General features: G+C 48.9%; 6 protein-coding genes across 6 annotated transcripts; 3 read left to right on the forward strand and 3 right to left on the reverse strand.

Annotated features, from left to right (window-relative positions):
• Positions 1-347: 347 nt before the first annotated feature.
• Positions 348-818, reverse strand: N7525_010329 (uncharacterized protein; the record flags this gene model as incomplete). Its single annotated transcript, XM_002561694.1, has 1 exon — positions 348-818. The coding sequence occupies one exon, from the start codon at positions 816-818 to the stop codon at positions 348-350; it is 471 nt and encodes a 156-aa protein (XP_002561740.1).
• Positions 819-3,240: 2,422 nt separating this feature from the next.
• N7525_010330 (uncharacterized protein) lies at positions 3,241-4,140 on the forward strand (the record flags this gene model as incomplete). Its single annotated transcript, XM_061215055.1, has 2 exons — positions 3,241-3,557; positions 3,624-4,140. The coding sequence occupies 2 exons, from the start codon at positions 3,241-3,243 to the stop codon at positions 4,138-4,140; spliced, it is 834 nt and encodes a 277-aa protein (XP_061067567.1).
• Positions 4,141-5,187: 1,047 nt separating this feature from the next.
• On the forward strand, positions 5,188-5,643 carry N7525_010331 (uncharacterized protein; the record flags this gene model as incomplete). Its single annotated transcript, XM_002561691.1, has 2 exons — positions 5,188-5,558; positions 5,616-5,643. 2 exons carry the CDS (start codon positions 5,188-5,190, stop codon positions 5,641-5,643), a joined length of 399 nt encoding a protein of 132 aa, XP_002561737.1.
• Positions 5,644-6,757: 1,114 nt separating this feature from the next.
• N7525_010332 (J domain-containing protein) lies at positions 6,758-9,156 on the forward strand (the record flags this gene model as incomplete). The annotated part of the gene is made up of 6 exons (XM_061215056.1): positions 6,758-6,787; positions 6,843-6,927; positions 6,988-7,214; positions 7,288-7,945; positions 8,002-8,940; positions 9,008-9,156. 6 exons carry the CDS (start codon positions 6,758-6,760, stop codon positions 9,154-9,156), a joined length of 2,088 nt encoding a protein of 695 aa, XP_061067568.1.
• A 1,014-nt stretch (positions 9,157-10,170) lies between these two features.
• Positions 10,171-13,480, reverse strand: N7525_010333 (cation-translocating P-type ATPase; the record flags this gene model as incomplete). Its single annotated transcript, XM_061215057.1, has 3 exons — positions 10,171-12,817; positions 12,894-13,159; positions 13,235-13,480. The coding sequence occupies 3 exons, from the start codon at positions 13,478-13,480 to the stop codon at positions 10,171-10,173; spliced, it is 3,159 nt and encodes a 1,052-aa protein (XP_061067569.1).
• A 2,902-nt stretch (positions 13,481-16,382) lies between these two features.
• Positions 16,383-18,166, reverse strand: N7525_010334 (MFS-type transporter sphD; the record flags this gene model as incomplete). The annotated part of the gene is made up of 2 exons (XM_002561688.1): positions 16,383-17,834; positions 17,894-18,166. 2 exons carry the CDS (start codon positions 18,164-18,166, stop codon positions 16,383-16,385), a joined length of 1,725 nt encoding a protein of 574 aa, XP_002561734.1.
• Between the last annotated feature and the right edge of the window lie 888 nt (positions 18,167-19,054).

A 19,054-nucleotide genomic window follows, 5' to 3' on the forward strand; every position in this document is an offset into this window, starting at 1 on the left:
AGCTCTTTGATATTTTAGCTACGGAAACCAGAAATGAAGATAGAGACAATGTGGATCAGGAGTTTGGTTTAGGCCCGTGAAAAATTAGGACGTACCCCACGTAGTACATAGCGCGTAAGCCTCGGTTTCCGGCAAAAATACGTCCCATTTGCTAATACTTAGTGCGAATCCGTTGCGCCTTGATTGAGAGGCTCTTGCAACTTCCCATCGTTAAGTTTACATAACGAAGTTGTCATGTCTAAAGTAACCAAACTCGGTCGCTCATCCACTCCAATAAGGAGAATATTACTAAGATACCCAAAATCCTCACTGGACCAAAACATCAAGCTATCTGTGGATGGTGTCACTCAAATGACAGCCATAAAAGCCGAACCGAAAAGAAGGGCAATCAGTCCGAGGCCAGACTTGGAGATTGGCTGGTTCGTAATGGCAGCGTTCGGGGAAGTCGAGGCAGCAGGCGAGGCCGTGCTAGTAGCGGTGCCCGAGGATGTGGACTTAGAGCCCGTAGTGGTCGAATTTGGATAACCAAGAGTGCAGAAGCCGTATAGTCCGTAGGCGTTCTGGTTATGGATGCAGTCCCCAAGCTTGTAGGGGTCTTGCCCATTGGCGAGACAGTAGATGCCACAGCCGTCCGCATACTGGGTGACCGGCGCGCCATTGCAGCACTCTTCCATCACTTTGGTCATGTTCCCGGCGGGCATGGACGCACAGGCCGGGGCTTCCTCGGGAATATGCCAGAAGATACCGCGATTGCGGGTGTTGCAGGCATCTCTGGTTCTGTTTATGGCCGCCTGATTGTCGGTAGATAAGAAAGCCATTTTGAATGGAGATTTGGGAGGTAGATTTGAACAGATAAATAGAGACGTAACTTTGAAGGGTCAATTTATAAACCTATCATAAATTCATCACACACATCACGTGCATTTCTCCTCCAGTCAAACCCTGTTGAAATCTTGAGATCGTCGGAGAGTAAATATTTCGAAAGTAAAGGGGTTTCTAGTGTCTAAAGTGGTGAGGATCTCCAGAGCTTTCAAGGAAGGTTGCCCGCATTTTTAGGTTTTGTAATGTATAGATGCGGCTCAGGCGGGGCGGACATTTCTGTATTATGTGATCTGATTGGTGCGTACCTACCTAGGTAGGTAAGACAGGCAATAAGAGAGATAATCATAAGTATAGAAGTCCTCTCTTCTATTATAGAAACTGGACGTCGATCAAGATTTCGGACTCTACACGCCATCGGGACGTTTTATTTAAGCCATTCTTTATCATGTCCCTGATTGACTTATTGTCATTGCCGCGTTTGGTCAATAGTGGTAGCCTAGAAGGCTTTATCAAATATATGGGTATACTGGCGTCAAGCTCTGAATCTCAATTTGCATCTGTCGTGCTTGGCGAGATCAGGATTAATGGGAAGGTAAGACCTAGGAAGTTTGCAGAAGTTTGCAATTTCGAAGCACTTGACCTGAGTTACATATACTAATTTTTCGCAGCCCTTGGAGATTTCTCAGGCTTTCAATCTCTTGTTTTGAACCAACGGCCAGTTGTTAAAATTGTTAAGGCAGATAGCTCCGTTGTCAAAGAAAACGACAAGACAACTCCAGATCATATCATTATTCAAGGTACGCTCAAGTTAGGTGCAGTACTTTCAGCCGCGATTCGAGGCGGAGCGCCATTTAAAGAAACACCCGGTCTCGTATGGCCATCTCTGGTGAGGAGGGAGAGACCGGGATAACAGGTCCTAGGGCCTTTATTAGGATTGTTGGTATAACCAGCTTTAGGCTTCACAACTTCGACACCGACAACGTGGAAGACATTACGCTTAAGGAAGGGATTTTTGCCCAGATGAGCCCGATCAATAGGAATATTGCTCGTGTTTTATGAGGCAATTGCTGTAGGAGACCATAGTGTTCTTTGTCATTTTGAGGACGCTGTTAGTAGGCAGGAGTTCATTCAGGAAATTGATGACCAAAATATAAGGCGTGTGGCAAACGGCTTGTGATGTTTAATCTTGAAGACTTTGATCAAATCGCAAATCTTTGTTTCAAATCATACTTGGATGCCAGTTGGAATGAGTGTCTCTTTCGTATTTTATATGTAAGTTGACAATCTCACAGAACATACTCCCAAAGACAAAGATTACCGATAGCCGTGATTGGCGAAGAGGGCCCACAAGATAAGCTCAAGATGTCGGATGCCTGTGTGTCTAAGGCATCACATGTAGATAGAAAACCATAACTAGTTTGCTCCTCCTTTCTCCCTCTTCTTCCTTGGTCGGTCCACCCCGATACATACAGTGCTTTCTCTATTGATGATCGTCTGTAACGTATGTCTACGAGGTTATGAGCCTCTCTCTTTGCTAGCTGGACCACTAGCAACTCGTCTCCTAAAGCTTTTACCTGGACTCGAGAACTGTCGATCCCGCCCCGTAGTGAACCCACTTTTGTGCGTGGAGAATCTACACGGCCCGCGGAATCAGAGACGAAAAGGCGTACTAGTAGAGGAAGACTTGGATATTTTCGTAGCATAGTGCTTAGTCACTGCCCTAGGGAAGGAGTAGGATCAGCGACACGAAAGAATAGGATGCTGTATTATCCCAGTGGTTAGGCTTCTGGGTGATAGGCATTGTAAGCTAGATGTCGGATTAAGCGGCATCTCCTTTAAAATGAAACGGGCAGTGCGTCGGGCTGAAAGCAAATGTGTAGTAGTCGGTGGGGGCTAGAGTAAAAGAAAGGGGGCGGCGATGAGTGTAAGATAGAGAGGCAGAATGATAGAAAAGCGAGAGAAAGGGAGGAGGAGCAGCGAAGACGGGTCTTTCATGTCGGCGGCATTGAAGGTAGGTTACGTGACAGCGTATTGGGGCGCTAAACCCAAAAGGACAAACTAACCCGATACAGTAATTCACAGGTCCCGCGCCGTCTACAAACCAAAAACTGGCATCGCAACCTCGGGTTCGTCGCTCGTACTCGTGTTCATACCTCCACGGAGCGCCGATAGACTTTGGGAGCGAGCATAAAGCCCCTCCCAACAAGGGCCCCATACATAGTACACACCGTTGATCTCCATATATCACCAGTTTATACGCGTTAGTCGGATCTCCCGGGCCTGTCTTGAATCGTTACCTCGCCACCATGCAGCTACTTATAAGTTTGCATCTCTCAACTCTAAACCCCGATTAACTAGTGCTACTTTTAGACCTACATACTCAATACTCGCTTCTGATATCCATATTCCCTGTTCAATATGGGAGAACATACCGAATATATAGCCAGACACATCAAAACAGACCTTTGTTTCGGGAAACGCCTGAATGTCGACAACAGCGCCCAAATCGAGTTTACCAAGGGTAAACAGGAAAATAAGCACAAGAAAATGCAGGTACTGCCCGAGAAGCATAATGTGCAGGTGCGGGATATCCGGGGACAGGAATCATCCTACACACTCGACAAGAACGGCTTCGTATACCTGTTGCATGAGATGCCCGAACTCGCCAGAGTCTCGGACGAAGAGTATGTTAAGGAGACGATCATCCCGGAGACGGAATCATTAGTTCGCAATATGTCAGTACCAATCCTAGAATAAATATGTCCGTCTCATGGTTCGAGAAGCTAAACCGGCGCTACCAGGACAGTCACATTCGCGCATCGGGTTCGATGCCTCGCAGAAGATGGAGCCTTGCTCGCTAGAAACCGCGCCCCGGCGCACAGTGTGCACTCGGATTTCACGATCCGTGGCGCACTGCACAATCTGGAGACGGTTTTTCCAGACACGCGGGAGCGCAAGCGTCTCCTCACTGGCCGAGTGTTGATTATCAACGTCTGGCGGCCGTTGAAACCCATCCAGAGAGATCCCCTCACGGTTTGTGACTGGAGCTCTGTTAATATCAAAGCTGAGAGTATCCCCACTTGTGTGATACTGCCAAATGGGTGGAATGAAGTCGGGCGGTATGCGTTTAGTCCTAGTCAGAGATGGTGTTATCTCAGCGCTCAACAACCCAACGAACCTCTCATTTTCACACAGTTCGATGGCTCCAAAGTGGACGAGGGAGGCTTCACAGTACCGCATAGTGCATTTGTTGACCCGGAATATAGTGACTTTGCTGCAAGGGAGAGTCTAGAAATTAAGATGTTTGCATTTGTTTAGTATGTGTTTGTTCGGTTTGTTCGGTTTGTCTCAGGGGACAAAGGAGTATAAAGAAGTTTCAGTCTTCAAGGCTATATTTAGTGTCTTCACAGATCAGGCACTCCGTTAATTATGAGGTTAACTAGTTAAATAATCTGGGTCAATAGTGAATTTCTTTCATCCCGAATTCCGAGAAAAAAGGGTTTCCCCCTAAATTGACTCAGTTCTTTATTGCCTACGGAATAGGAGGGCTTGGAGGCATCTGAAATTTTCTCCACGTTGAACACGTTGCACACGTGTGTTAGATGCAAGGTGTAAAAAATTCAAATATCCCTTGCTACCCAGGTACCCAAGAAATTGGCTAAACAGCCCGGAGACTGACGAGGCCTCCGGGACCCTGCATGACTCGAATGGGGTGCAGTCATAGGGTGATTTAGGGTGAACCAGGGCGGTTTAGGGTAGTTTAGGGGAAAGTCGGGAAGCTCTTTGTTGCCTGATGTGATCGCCGTCCGGTCCGCACGGCACTATTGAGGAAATCCGGCATCGGCCCTTTGTTAATTTTTCCATCTCATGACATGGCAATATGGAGTCATTGTTTCATTTTCAATTTTTTTTGTTTCGTATTTTTTTGGCTTCGATTTTGCAATCTCCTGACCTTATGGCTCATACCTAGTTATGAGGCTCATTTCTAAAGCGAATCACCTCATTTTAAAAAGTAGCCTAAAGTTTAATGATTACTCACTCTCGAGGTCCTCCCGAGGTCGAATGACGCGATGGTAAAAATGTATGAGAAAATATGATCCAAACCAATTGGGAAGCATTAAAGCCGTAAGGTGATCACACAAGATCTGCTTCGGGATGGTCCCACCGAGAAAGTGGGTCTTCCATTTTTCTCCTTTACGTGACTCACTTGGCAGCTTCCAAGGTTCTATATAAGACTGCTGCATACTGCATTCCGGCTTCCTTTTTTCTCTCAGTACCTCATCTCATCCTTTCCAGGAGGTGATGGTCGCTCCCCTCTATATCAAAAGTTCTTTATTTCTTTGAATCTCTCTTCGACTCCCAAGAATGGGCCAGAGGCATAACAGACGCCGCACTCGTCGTTCAAGCAATCGCGCACCTCAGACTGTTCTCGAACAACCGGCCTTGCCCGTGGCAATCCAATCAACCCCTCGGACACCTCAGAACAGATTTTGCGCACTTGTGTCTGCCGACAACTCTCCTGACGCATGCATTTCACGTGGATCTCCGGCGGTCACCCTCGCCCCATCATGGCACAATGGGTATACAGCCTGGCAGACCCGTGAGCGCCCCTCGCGGCTGGAATCAGGTGGACTGGAAGAAGCACAGTGTCGTCTGTTCGGCGGAGAGCCGGGCGACGATGTGAGTCTCTGTTTCCGGATGCTTGAGTACTTCGGTGGACTCGACTACATCGACTCGTGAGTATCAGTCGATTCCTGATTCACCTGAAAACACCAATCCTGACATCTCTACAGAACGAGTGGCCATGCCCTTGGAGATTGAATGTCTGAAGTTCCCGTCTGGAAACCTACCCGGATGGATTGTTTCGCCACTTTTTTCAGTCACCAAAAAGAATCAAACACCAAAACGATTTTACGAATTTGCGATGTTTATGAAATCCGCATTCGACAGATAAAACACAACAAAACACCATCGAACCTAAACCGACAACGCGACGCCCTGCGTCTTCTGTCGCTCACTGCAAATGCGCCTACACCACACCGAAGTGGCAAGAACGCCATATCACACGGATTATACCGGGTCCCCGACTTGCAGCAATGAAGATATCTCCCACGAGGTATTGGATTGGTCCCTTTTGACCCTGCCGTGTGAATTTCTGGTCCATTGATTCTATCGCACACATGACAAAATGAGTCATAGGCATTTTCTGGCTGATACTTCGTATCCATGCTTTGTCTGGATTGGTTGAGTTTGCGTCCGACTTCGAGTTGTTGATGCTTGAACTCCTTTTCTGGGCGGACTGGGGAAGTTTCTGTTGTCTTTGTTATGAGGGGAGAATTGTGTGCGATGGATCTGTTCTGTCAATAAACCTAAACTGAAAGGAAATGAATAAGGCTGCGGCATGTGGGGTCGATTGGATATCTTGATCATGACTGTAGCTCCTTTGGAGTGTATTTAGTCAGTTTATTGCAGCCTTGAGCTCATTCACCAAAATTTATGAACACAGACATACTGTGATCTTCAAAAAAGCCATAGAAAGTTATCGTAAATCGTAAGATGGAACAATAATGGACAGTATACTACAGGTGTAGATGCTTGCCCAGCTGCGGACCTCAAATTTGTCCTTTCACCGCCTAAAATGCTCAAAGGAAACTGCCACGTATTGAGTCCCACTTCGGGAAGGCGGTAGGTGGACCCTGCTTGAGGACACGGTCATCACCAGGTCAGGAAGTGCGATATTGATTCACCCTACCTCACTCCTTTGTTTCTTGTGAGCCAGCGTTTTGGGCTCTAAGTAGGCTCTTATTTTCTTTGCACAATTCAAACGCATTCTCTTGACTGTCCAAAGTGGCTATTGTCAACAGCCCTGTGCAACACGATCTTTAAATTCCGCGGCCAGCGGCCACCGCTGTCTGTATCCTGAACCCGCCGCAGGATGTCGTCAGACTACACCTATGATGAGCAGGTAAGGATGGGACATGAACCGATGAAGACACAGTAATGCTAACTTGGGCTTTCAGGGACAATTCTTCCCCTTCTTCATCCTCACCTTGACCGGCCTGGTCACTCTCCCTCTCACCTATAATCTCCTACGACCGAGCAAAGGTGAGTTTTGGAAAGGCTATACCATATTTGTTTCTAAGCCCTAACCGCTTTATGTTACAGAGCTTGAGAATACCGCTCCCCGCATCAAATCCGACTTCAAACCTGAACATGCGGACCTTATCGACGCGCAGAAGCGCAAGCGCCTGCGCAAAGAGCGCCGAATCAAGCGCATTATCACGGTTGTCGTCGGATATGCCGTAATGGCATGGATGGTTTACTTAATTGTCGTCACTGCCAGAACAGTGGTGAAGGCATACGACCCTTATGATATTTTAGGTGTCTCGAGGGTGAGTTATACAGATCGGGGCGTGCTTGCCCAATACGCTCAGAGGATCTCAAACCGACTAACTTGGAAAACAGAGCGCGGATGAGAAAGCCATCTCCAGACACTACAAGCGCATGTCTTTGATCTACCACCCCGATAAAATCCGCCCCGATCCTGCTAAGAATGAGACTGTTGAGATGCTCAACGAACGCTTTGTGGAGCTTACCAAGGCCTATAAAGCTCTCACTGACGAGGAGGTGCGAAACAACTACCTCCAATTTGGCCACCCCGACGGCAAGCAGAGCTTTAGCATCGGTATTGCCCTTCCCAAGTTCATTGTTATGGAAGGCAATGGAAAATACGTCTTAATGGTGTACGGTGCTCTTTTGGGTGTTCTGTTGCCCTATATCGTCGGCAAGTGGTGGTACGGATCTCAGCGCTACACAAAGGAGCGGGTTCTTGTTGCCAGTGCCGGAAACATTTTCCGTGAGTACAAGGACGATATTACCGAAGGTGGAATCATCAGCGCTCTGTCGTCTGGCGAGGAATTCAATGATATGCTCAAGGGTGCTCGGGCAGAGTCTGGCCTAGCCAAGCTCGAGAAGCGGGTGCTGGCAGATGATAACTCGTTCCTTACGGCTAAAGACCGTGAGGCGCTGAAGCAGTTGGATAGCTCCTCTCGTCGGAAGGCTTTGGCTTTGCTGTGGGCTTATCTTGGCCGAATTGACCTTGGTGATGCCTCTCTGGATGCTGGTAAGAAAGATTCCTTAATGATCTTCTGAAACATACCACTAACTGAACCTCCGCAGAAAAATATGAAGCGGCTCCTGTCGCCCTTGCTCTTACTGAAGCTTTCACTGCTATTTCACTCGCATTTGGTAACCTTGGGCCGATCGTCGGTGCTTTCAAGACGTCTCAGAACCTCATTCAGGCTGTGCCCCCGGCCTCATCACCACTGCTGCAACTTCCCAACTTCACCGATGCCATTGTCAAGTCCGTAGAGGGCGAGGATTCAAAGGAGCACTTCACCGTTCAAAGGTACATGGAACTGCCAGAGGCTCAACGACGCAGACTTACTGTCGGTGCTGGCCTTCTCTCTGAGAAGCAATACACCGACGCCGTGTCTGTTGCCAAGCAACTCCCCATGCTGCAACCCGAGCGCATCTTCTTCAAGGTTATGGGAGAAAAGGTGATCACACCCAGCAGTCTGGTACAGCTGGTAGTCAAAGCCCGCTTCATCCCGCCAGGCAGCACATCTGTGCCGCCAGTGAACCCGCTAGACCTAGAGGACATCGACCCCGACGAAGACGACCTGGAAGCCCTGATGGGTCGCAAGCCAGCCAAGAACCGCGCTACTAAGATGGTCGACGGCAAGAAGGTTGAAGCGAAGATTGAAACCATCCAGCCACCTCTGGCCCACGCACCGTACCTGGCGCGCGACCACTCCCCGCGCTGGAACATATTCCTAGCAGACGCTAAACAGGGCAAGATGGCCGTGCCGCCGTTTACTTTTACAACATTCGACAAGCCGATCTTCGACGAGTCCGGCAAGCCCACCTTCAACGTTCAGACCCTTAAGATGCAGTTCCAGGCTCCCCCGCAGGTCGGCGACTTCACCTTCATCCTCCACATGATCTGTGACAGCTACATGGGTCTAGACAACACGGCTCAAATTACTTTGCACATTGACGACCCTGCCAAGGCAGCCGCTGTTGAAGAGGAAGACGACATCAGCGAGCCAGACGAGGGTAGGTCCATCTCAGCTAATACCCACTAAACCACTCGTTTCGTGTTTTTACTGACTCTCTCTCTTAGATTCAATCGCCGGCCAAATGCAGGCGATGAAAACAGGTCAAGCACCTAAGAAGAAGCCTAGGGATTCCGACGACTCCAGCGAGAGTGATACCGAAGGCGACGCAGGCGATACCAGTGACACCAACACAGAGACGGAAGACGAGGATTGATTCCCTTTCTCATGCATTGATTGATTGATTGTACTCACAGCTTGTGTGGTGTGTATGTGTGACAATGGACTTTGGCCTTGCCCTTGCCCTGGGCTCAGGCCTACTGTTGCCAATAAGGCGTTCTGGGGTTTTGTCAAATTCTCTTATTCATCGGGTATGGAGTGACTTAGGTATGGCGATGTGACTTGAATTCGCTGTCTACGAACTCATTGCTCTTCTGGGCAGTGAGCTAGTGTAAGCCTAGGTCCTCTCCACTATTATCGCGATACAGTGATTCCTCAACTGGGTTATCTTCAGTTCGGTTTAAAATAGAGTCTGGATTGAATAAATGTATTACTCTTTTTTAGCCAATCTTTTTCACCTGTGGCCCCATCTGCAAGTATAGTCGGCCCCTTACGGAGTGTGCAACCGTATGCAACCCCTATCTTTGACGAGGATTTAAATAACGCACACCTGACCACCGAGTAGGCTAGCATTGGCCAAAAAAGTAAGTCTAAGTGTCTAATTAGTTGATTCTGACCAGCTGGCCGAAAATGGTGGTGATTGGCATGCGGTCGATTGGCCACCAAAAAGACCTCAAAATGTCAACCCTGATAATCTGACATGCCAGCCCTTACATGTCACCAATTCAAGTCCCCTCTCTTCTTAGGCTACGCATCCCCTTATGTTAAATCATCTCTACGGTTTATCCACTGCAAGTTTCCCCTCATACTTGTTTTTATTCTTAGTAAAGACCCAGCAATGGAGCTCAGTCGAACTAAGTACATGTTTGGGTGAGAAAGCAACCCCTGGGGGCAGTGCACTCCCCGAGCCCAAACTGCCCACAATCCATTGCAAATTCCTCCACCAGATTTCCCTCCTCTTGCAGATATCCCTCCTCCCCCACATATCCATAATTTCCATATAATGATGTTCCGTTTTCCAGTAAGTGTTTTCCCATGATACGTGCGTGCTAAGACAGTGTGGCGGTTTGTTCCCCAGCCCCGGTTGATGTCGGGCCAAGGAAAGCATCTGTTAGGGCTGCTCCGAGATCTGTTCCAAGGGGGTCAACTGCGGGTTCTTTCTCGCCCTGCGACGGAAGAAGACTCGCTTAGCCCATTTCCAGGCTTCGACACCCATGAAGAACAGAACCGCCTCGACAGCCACGATACCCCATTCCCAGGTGATGGGCTTGTGTTTGAAGACGACGTCGTTCAAAACGGGGATGTAGAGGATAGGGAACATGGTGATCCATCCGGCCATGACGGACCAGAACAGGAACTTGTTGCGCCAGACGTCGTACATCCACTGGGTGAAGTATTTCTTGGACTTGGGTTGCATGCGGAAGAACGAGCGGCGCAGATTGACCATCTCCCAGGCCAGGAACAGCGCGAACCATGTCAGGCACACGAATGTCGTGGCACGTGCTCGGAAGACCAGTTCGCAGTCTTTGATCTCTTCGGACCACTCCTTGTTGCAGCCGCGGGCTAGGTTACCGTCGCCGAATCCCCACATGCGGATGGAAAATGCTGTCAGACAGAGCGCTGCGGTCCAGACACCATACACCAGGATGTCGACGATAACTTCCCAGGTGAAGATTCCTTGCTTACTCTGGGGAGGACGGTTCATGATATCAGGGGCAGCCACCTCCATTCCGAGACCCATGTCGGGCATACCAGATGTAATCATAATGATCCAGAGAATTTCGACCGGTGACAGAGGGAAGACGGATTGATTATCAGCGTCTTTGAAAGCTAATCCGATGAGCAAGGTGCAGGCCTGAGCGATGTTCTCTGACAAGAGGTGGAGCACGAATTTTTGAATATTATCGAAGATACGACGACCTTCTTCGACCGCATTCAGAATCGAGGCGAAATTGTCATCCGTGAGGATAATATCGGATGCATCTTTAGCCACGTCTGAACCAGCCTGTCCCATAGCGATACCAACATCGGCGTGCTTAAGCGAAGGAGAATCATTCACTCCGTCTCCAGTCATAGCTGCAAAGCGGCCACGGCGGTGAAGAGCGTCAATCATACGAACCTTAGTCTGGGGGGCGCAGCGTGCAATGACCAAAGGCAGAGTCGGAAGCGCATCCACCTCTTCATCGGTGAGTTTATCGAATTGACTAGCAGTCATAACCATAGCGTCCGCGACATCAGCTGCCACTGCGTTGAAATCGGCAGGAAGGATTCCCACTTGCTGAGCAATTGCTTTGGCAGTGCCAGGGTGATCACCAGTGACCATGTGGACGACGATACCAGCCTGGTAGCAGGCTTGGATTGAGCCAGCTGTCTCGGGGCGCGGAGGATCATACAAGCCGATAAGTCCCAGGAAGCACAGATCTTTCTCCACGTCTTCACGGTTCAGGTCAGCATCTTCGAGCAGTTGTGTCTGGGCAGTGTACGGGCGATGAGCTAGAGCCAGAACACGAAGTCCGAGTTTGGCGAGCTCCTCCATGTTCTCGATGATCTTTTCGCGGTGGTGGTCGGTCATTGGCACGGGGGTAGAGGAATCTTGGTCCCAGATAATAGAGGTACACGAGTCTGCGATGCGCTCGACCGCACCCTTGGTGAACACCATTGTCCGGTCCTCCTCTGGTGTGATTTTGTTGAAAATCACAGACATCTTCTTAACAGTCGAGTCGAATGGGAATTCAGCTTTTTGGTGCCACACTGTACCGTCACCCTTCTTGATCCAGCGGTCGCGGTTCCAATTGAATCTCGATGCAAAGACATGGATAGCAATTTCCGTGGGTTCACCCCGTGCGTTCCATTCGCCTTCTTCGGACTTATACACGTGAGAGAGATTGGCCATCGAGGCAACGTCCAGGAAGTCTTCGAGCTGGCGGTTTCCTGAGACCATGCCTTCTGCGTCCTCCGCCATACCTGGCTTCTCATGATCAAATTCCGAAGGAGGAACAGCGCTGAAGCTCACATCTCCAACGGTAGGATTGAAAGGCTCGTTAGATGGGCCGACGGAGTACGTTCCTCGAGATGGGATCCATGCCTTTTGGACAACCATTTTACCCTGAGTCAATGTACCGGTCTTATCGGAACAAATATCTGTGACGGCACCGAGCGCCTCCAGCGAGTCCAACTTGCGAACAATTACGTTCCGCTCGACCATACGTTTAGTACCCACTGCCATAGTGATAGTAAGAACGACGACAAGGCACGCCGGAATCATACTGATACCGGTTGCAACAGCGTACATAATGACTTCGTTGTTGCTGCTGAATTCGTTTGCAGCCATACAGACAATGGCAAACACGACGGCAATTCCGAATAGTAGACAGGCCAGCTTTGACAGCTTCCTCTGCAAGGGCGTTCCGATATTGACACCGAGGAATCGACCGACCACGTCCACCGAGGTAAGACTCCAGGCTTGAACGTACCAACGCTTCTTGGTTTCGCCGTTGGGACCACGCTTAACCTGACGACGCTTGTTGCCGCTGGCCCGTAGTGCGAGGGCAATAGATCCGATTTCAGTGAACATGCCTGTACTAGCGACGACACCTCGGGCACGACCACGAGTGACGGTACTAGAACTGTAAGCGATGTTAAGGCGGTCTCCGGGGCCAGTATCCTCTTTGAACGTCGAGTCGCATTCCTTCTGGACGGGAAGAGACTCGCCAGTTAGGAGAGCCTCGTCGGTTTCGAAGTTGACTGCTTCAACCAGGCTGATATGCGTTAGCAAATTGTCCAACTGCCTTAAGTGGCTTCGAAATCGCAGTTGCAATATGATAGGAAACTCACCGAATATCCGCTGGGACGGTATCTCCCGTCCTAAGCTCGATCATGTCACCGGGAACGATGTCCGACGACGGCACGGAGAATGTCTGTCCACCTCTCGAGACAGTTCCGGTCGGGGACGAGAGCGAATGCAATGACTCCATAGTTTTCTCGGCGGCGTATTCCTGGAAGAATCCAACGACGATATTCAAGACAATGACAGCGCAGATGACTCCGCCCTCAATCCACGACCGAATTCCGAAGCTGACCGCCATGGCCAGAATCAACACCTATCACCCACTGTATTAGATTGAGCCTGAGAGACTTTCGCGATATCAACGAAAACCAGATAGAGGGGGTCTTACTAGCATCATTGCGTTGGCAACCTGGCGCACGAGGATCTTGATCACCGAAACGCCTTCGCCTTCATCCAGTTTGTTGGGTCCATATTCCTGCAGACGACGACTGGCCTCCTCGGGGGATAGACCTTCGTCTAGCGCAGTGCCGAGTTCCTTGATGACGGCTTCATAAGGGAGGGTGTGAGCTGGCTGGCTCAGTGGGCTGGCGCCCGACCCAGCGATGGGGGGGACGTCGTGCTTCTCGTCTGGCATTGGAGATTACTCTCGGGTGAGTAGATATCGGTGATGACTACCGAGCTGTTTGCCCGTCTGACTCCTTTGTTTTGGGTCAATCACCGGATAGTTGGACAGAAGTGTTAAGTATAGCTCTCAGAGTGGGGAGGGACGTGGTACTTTAGTTTCCAAGCGAGTGCTCAGATCAGAGTCTGCTCGCGTGAGAAAAATAGTGTGTGGAGATGTCCCAAGAGCCTTGGCCTTTGACGTCTAAAGTTTGATCCCCGGAGTAGCGGCGCACGTTGCACGATTCATTGGAAGAGAAGGGGTGATGGTCTTGGCGCCAAGGAATTAACCGTCCGCCTCGTGTCTAATAGGCATCCCACTGTAGTGGGGGCCCCTCCAAGCGGAATTAATGGGGTCTAGAATGCCAGCAATTACTGCATACAGGATCGTATCTGCAAGCGCGGAATTGCCAAGATCTGACAAGGCAAAGTTGCCAAGATCCAGGATGTTGCGGTTGCGGAATATTCCCTTCCTGCCCACGTTTACTCCGTACAGGCTTTCTCCATCAGAGTGCAGTCTTTCTCCCCAATTAAAATTTTGATAATCCATTAATCTAATTGATCTAATTGCCGATTAGATGGCATTAATGGACTCTTCATGGAAGTGGCAAAATCTCTGCGAACAGGATCAACCCTTGGCGCCAAGAGCTAGCGCCAAATCCCCTTGGCAGGAGGAAAAAGCCGGGGCACAATAATCCGTTGTCGGTCTTTATCTCCTCTACCATTAAGGACTTCGATATCCGACCTATTTGGCCGAATTTACTAGGGTCAACCGAGGCTCCGCACAAATCCTACAATTAAGACGGTGGGTCAATTTTGACAGGAAAAAGCCGTCACGAATTCCAGCTTTCATCATGGAAGACTAAATTATCCAAGACTAATGTGTATATAGAGTTCTCCGGTTATGGGCATCAACACAGGAAGCAGATCGATATAGGGCTGATCATAAAAGTTGTATGTGGCTGGGGTCTGTTCGCATGCAATGTGATATCATACACCATCGCTCTCGTATTCCAAAAATGAGTGCCAAGAGAGACTTCCCCTAAAAGGGGTTAGATCGCTATGGGCCAATTGTGCAATCATGATGCGATATGTCTCTAAGTACTCCATAATCAATAATCTTGTTCCTTTTTCTAAAACATGCCAATTCAATGTCTCAATAATATTAGTTTGGATTCTCCTTCTTCCCTGAGAGATCGACACTCTTGCGAGTCGTGGCAATTCCAATACGAAGTCATATGCAGAAATTCGGAATGGGCGGTGGCGACTACAAGGACACAACAACTCTAACGAGCATTGCCTTGGTCATTCCCGATTCAATATGTACGATCTGGTTCAAAGTCAATATTTCGGAGGTCGTGGCCTATCGTTGCTGCTGGGGTATGCATGGATGCATGGATAGTGAAGGCGCGGCCTCCCCAACCGCGTATAAACCGCCCCCTCAATTGTCTCTTCCTCGGAGAAATTTCCCAGTAAGCGGAGGAGGCGAGAAAAATGTACCCTGGTCTTGAAATTGATCGTAACAATTCTGGAAGAGGGAAAACCGGTGAGAACTCGTGAGCAGATACCCCAGGGATATTGCCTGTATACTGCGGTCATGGCGGTGATCGCTGCGTCAACAGTCAACACGCGAGATTGAACATGAATGCACGATAACGCACCTGTATCTCTACCCCTTCCTGTTCGATGATAGATGGAGATGAAGCTTTCTAGTCGACGTGTGCTGCGCCGGGTCAAGGTGAAAAGAAATGTATAGTGTCAAAATAGGCACCAGAACCATGATTAAGGCGCGTTAAGAATGACAGAATAGTCTCCTTTCCAAGATTATCTCTTGTAGTGGTGTTGCTCTATTTCTGTTCCCCGAGGCTTTCCTTGGTGTATCCTCGCTTTCCCTTATACATCCCCCGCATATACGTAGGATATCGCGTCGGTTTATATAGGATATGGCCTCGGATTTTAATCATCCTTACCGGTGGGATATAGTGCATAAGCGTAAGATCCATGGACGTGTACTCCGTAGCGTAAGCCTGCATTCGACATAGGAAAGTATCTCAATATCAAGCGTCCGAGCGTCTGCGATGATAGACCTGGGTAAAATTGACATTGTAGCGATAAACCCAAAGCCTAAGCCTAAGCCTACTATCTTTCCTCCGATCACCGACATAAAAGACTAATATTCCTGGACTCATCCATGGATGGCTATTATCACAACAGAAATCCTAGGGCGATACACTTGAGGCTATCCACATCCAATGGAAAAGTAGTGATCATCTTGTTTTCATGGTCCCCTTTTGGCCCGAGAGCCCTGCCTAACCCCTACTACTTACTGCCAACTCTGAATCCAAGGTATCCTCTTCCATCTACAAGTCTGACAAAGCAATCGAGCAACATGTGGACGGGTGTAAACCTGCGACGCTATTTCCAAATTTAAAGCATAGCCACGCTTCCAGATCACTGCCAGACCGAGTCATGCGTAGAGCCAACCTTGAACAAATCTCCCATATAGCTGGTAGGTGTAATGGTAGACTCCCCAGCACACTTCAGCTATCTCTTACCATTTGTCCTTGATGAGATAAGCGCTTTCAAGGCACAACAATCAATGGTGATAGCAATATCCTAAAAGAATGACAATGGACGGGGGAAACATGAGGAAGACAAGTTGCATTCATGCTTCAACGTTCGTGTCCAGACTTTCTGTGTGATCCCATAGCAATCATAGGGCACATTGGCGTAGACTCGGGACTACAACCGTTCTACGAATATGAGGAGATATATCGGAATGTTTTGGAAATTTATTGACTTGATAGATACATTAAACAGACATGGTATAGATACATAAGAATTTATTATTATAGAATTGAACAATTCAACTCGGACTAGTCCTCAAAGCGCTGGTTCCCAAGTCCCTGGCCCTTCAGGTTTATCTCATCCAGGAAGATTGAACTCACCAAACCCAGTGCACTCAGGCCTGTCATCACATAGAATATCGTGTGGAAGCACTTCAGATAGACACCTAATACCTGGGCCAGCGTTGATATAGGAACATGTAGTGATCCCAAAGAGCCAATGAAGCTCACAGCATTGGAAGCATCTTTCAGAGGCGCCAAGGCTCCCGTCAGGCGAAGTGTAGTATCAGTGACAGTCCTCGAGAAAACATTGTTGAAAATTGACGAAGAGATAGTGAGGCCGACAAGACCACCAAACATGCGAATAGTTAGAAACTGCCCAATAGCTAGGCCTGTGTCATCAACATTCTTAACGCTCGCTTGCATCGGAAGAATGTTAAGGCGTAATAGCGCAACACCCTGACCCCAGAGAATAGGAAGCCCGTAACACATAGATGCTGAAGAGCCTACTTCGTAGAGGGCTAGCAAGCCGGATCCTAGCGTAAGGATGACCCAGGAAAGTCGTAAAAGCCACACATAACCTCCGAACAATGGTACTAGCATCATTGAGACGGCGGCCACTAAGACGCTGACAATCGAGGTAGGCAATAGGTATACGGCGGATAATATTGCGCTTTGGAGCTCTACAGCTTGGTAGAGTAAGGGCAAGTATTGTAAGGGGGAGACTAACACCGCGCCGTGGAGGAAGCCTCCTAGTAAAGTCACGTTTCCGGTCTTCGAGTGGAAGATACGATGAGGAACGATAGGATCTGTAGGCTTTCCCTCGTAGAAGCCAAAAGCGACGAGCGCCGCCACCCCCAAGAACATTGGAAGGAGAGTCTGCCAGGAGGGCCATGGATATAAGGAGCCCGCCCAACTCATCGGAATAACTAAAATCGAGATTCCGACGATAAGGAGCGCCATTCCAATCCAGTCGAGACGCTTTAGATTTCCAACGAGCGTGGAGTCGAGGGGAATAGGCCGAAGTTTGAGAAAGATGATAACCAAAGGTGTCCCAATTCCGAGCCATGGGAGGTTGATCCATCCGATCCACCTCCAGGAGGCATACGTGGAAAATAGCGCCCCGACAGTAGGACCCATGATGTTACCCACGGCCGACGGAATGGCCATTAAGCCTAGATATGTCGAGCGCTCCTCTAGTGTTGTCATATCTGCGAGGATCACCTGCACCAACACGTCGATTCCGCCACCACCGAGACCCTGGAGGACTCGCCCAACAATTATGGTGCCCATATTTTGCGCCGTAGCAAAAACGATGGAACCGATGAAAAACAATCCAATGGATATATAAAGAGGGGGTTTGCGACCGAACTCGTTGGAGATGCTGGCCCAAACTGGTTGCATTACTAGACCACAAAGAGTATAGGCCAGATTTGCCCAGAATGACTCTAGACTCGAGGCCTTTAGTTCACCTGCAATGGTCTAGTAATAGGGATGAGTATTTGGGTAGTACGCGGATGGGAATAGACGCAATGGCTCACTGGAAGGGCAATGCTTAGGCATGTCGCATCCAACTGGAACACGAAAAGACTCGCTGCGAGCCCTATGAACGCGAGCTTGAAGGAAAGCGACTTTGGCTTTTTGGTCGTTGATTCAGCATCATGTTGCTCATGTTGCTCTGTTGGGGAGTGTGTATCCCTGGTCTCAGTCACTTTCTCCACGCCATCGACTTCCAAGTTTTCTTCCAATCTCGGTCTGTCTGGAGTAGCAGAGGTCTCGGTAATTGGGCCAGAGGTGGCCTCGGAATGGATCATAGTGCTTCCTGAGCAGATTGACTATGGCGCAAGTGCCCAAGGGGAGAGACAGGAGATTTGAGAGGTTGATTGAGTACAAGGTAATGGGGGGACAAAAGTACCTATAGAGACAACATTGGACGATAGAATCCGGATTTCCATTTGTCGGGGTATTAGTTCTTCCGGCTGGTGCCTACATAGAGATTCTGGACTGGACTTTCTTTACTTTCTTTGTTCATACGCGAGATTGGGAGCTGAGACCGGGACGGGGCCGGGGGGCCGCACTTGTGGACATAAGCATCCCTAACACCCACAATCCTGAGGTCGCCGTTGGATACATAGAGCTAGTACGTACTAGAAGGATTGGAAGGAAATATTAGCTTCATTATGTGGCTCCCACACGTCGGGACGGCCCAGCCCATCCGAGTCCGCTTCTAGATGATCCACATTCTAGGCACTGGTTACTGCAGCCTTTACCTAGGTACGTACGCATTCAACTACCTACGTAGGTATGTAGCGCACTATAAATACCCTTGGGTTACTTTTCGGCTTGCCCAGACTATACCCTGCCATTGTTGGGAATTCTTATTCCCTTTATTGTATGGCTTTGTACTCCATAAGGCTGAGCTGCTTACCTTCCGACATTGACTTATTCTACAGCCATAGCTTAACTAGTGGGTATATTCATGTTACGAGACGATATCCTATCTCTCTTTTTGTTTGCCACACACTTACCGTGAGAGTAGACTACAAGTAAGACGATAACACCTAGTTAAGCGAGACAAGCAAGACGTAAGTAAAGCAATACTAAGATACTAAGAAGTCAGGTAAGACAAGATAAAGGAGTGCTATGAAAGCCTCTCATACATATAGCTTGTCTGCGTGAGCTAGTGTTGCTGAATAGTATGC

This window comes from Penicillium rubens (genome assembly GCF_028828025.1).
Source record: "Penicillium rubens strain IBT 27055 chromosome Unknown utg000004l_segment0_segment0, whole genome shotgun sequence".
Lineage (NCBI taxonomy): Eukaryota > Fungi > Ascomycota > Eurotiomycetes > Eurotiales > Aspergillaceae > Penicillium > Penicillium rubens.